We start from the raw sequence: 1,520 nt of genomic DNA on the forward strand, positions 1-1,520 counted from the left end.
ACGGTTAGGGTTGGGTTAGGGTTGGGTTAGGGTTGGGTTAGGGTTAGGTTAGGGTTCGGGCGAGCGCAGCGTCAGGCAGACAGGGAAATACTCCCAATGCCGGTCAGTCAGGTTTGTAACCAGAGTGGGTACGAAGGGCTGTGGGAACCCACCTGGGGACCGGTGCCGGGTGTCTTGGAGAATGCGAGAAGTGACATTTATTTGTTCCCACATCCAGCCAGCAGTCACCGGTCACCAGCTGTCCAGGCCTGGGGCTCCGTGCAGAGGGACAGAGGGGAGGCGGCAGGGAGGTGGCGGGAGAATCCGCGAGAGTCAAGGGTGGAATCGGGGTCAGCCGCGGGGGGCCCCGGAGCAGGGCCCGGCAGGGGAGGTGACAGCGAGTCCTCTGTCCACAGGGCTGTTCACCATCGAATACCCCGTTGTTGGGAAATTCGGCCGGCCGCAGACGAGGCCCGGAGCTCACCTCGAGCGGATCCCCAAGCTGAACGTGCATCCGGGAGAAACCCCTCCGCGGTCTCTGTCGGCGCTGCCAGAGTCCTCCGTGGTGGAGTCCGTGAAGGAGGAGCCGGCGTCTGCCCCCGTGAGCCCTGTCCGGGGGAAGAAGACCGTCCGGACCCACGCCAAGGCCACCGTCACGCCCAGGTCGGCTTGCCCTCCGCGGCGTCGGGCGCTACGGTTCGCAGGTGGACAGAGAGGCCCCTCCGTTCCGGGACTCGAGTTCTAGGGGTGGGGACGTCGGGCAGAGCCAGGCGGCAGGCGCCGGGACGGGCCAAGGCTGCGGTGGCGCGAGGAAGGGGCGCGGTGACGTGGGGCGAGGACTGGGTCGGCGGGAGGCAGTCCCAATAGTGCCCTAGAAAGCCGTTCTGTGACTTCAGGGAAGGAGGTGACATCGTCTCGTTTATCATTTTTAACTTGGAGGAAGCGTCAGAAATAGTTTTCTACGTCTTGACTTTCTGAAAACTGCAAAACGCACCCAGAAATGAGCCAGTGCTGAGCGTGTCGCTCAGTGAACCTCACAAAGCGGACGCGCCCTGTGACCACTAGGTCAAAAAGAGAACGTCACCAGCTCCTTAGAAGCCCCTTGTTGTCACCTTCCCCGCCCCTGCCCCAGGTGGGAGATTCCGACACCGCAGCTCAGTGTCCCCGGGGAAGCCCCAGGCAGGCCGCCCAGCCCACGCAGGAGTTTCTTGGGAACAGTCCCTGCTGTGCCCCGGCGCTCGCGAGCTGCGCCAGGCACCGGGGCTGTTGTCCACGGCCGGGGCTAGCAGGGGTCAGCGGGATGGTCGGGGATACATTAAAATGCCACAGTGGGCCGGGCGCGGTGGCTCATGCCTGTGATCCCAGCACTCTGGGAGGCCGAGGCGGGAGAATCGCTCGAGGTCAGGAGTTCAAGACCAGCCTGGGCAACATAGCAAGATCCCATCTCTACTAAAAATAGAAAGAAATGAGCTGGACAACTAAAAATATATATAATAGAAAAAATTAGCCAGGCATGGTGGCGCATGCCTGTAGTCCCAGCA

General features: G+C 62.2%; 1 protein-coding gene across 1 annotated transcript in view; it reads left to right on the plus strand.

Annotated features, from left to right (window-relative positions):
- The window catches only part of LOC105821692 (chromosome unknown open reading frame, human C3orf20), a 60,934-nt gene that overhangs the window by 47,666 nt on the left and 11,748 nt on the right, over positions 1 to 1,520 (plus strand). Inside the window, exon 10 of the mRNA XM_012658461.1 lies at positions 396 to 683. Coding sequence (XP_012513915.1) covers positions 396 to 683 — 288 coding nt within the window. The remainder of the gene's footprint in view (positions 1 to 395; positions 684 to 1,520) is intronic.

Source organism: Propithecus coquereli, unplaced genomic scaffold, assembly GCF_000956105.1.
Source record: "Propithecus coquereli isolate 6110/MARCELLA unplaced genomic scaffold, Pcoq_1.0 Scaffold588, whole genome shotgun sequence".
NCBI lineage: Eukaryota > Metazoa > Chordata > Mammalia > Primates > Indriidae > Propithecus > Propithecus coquereli.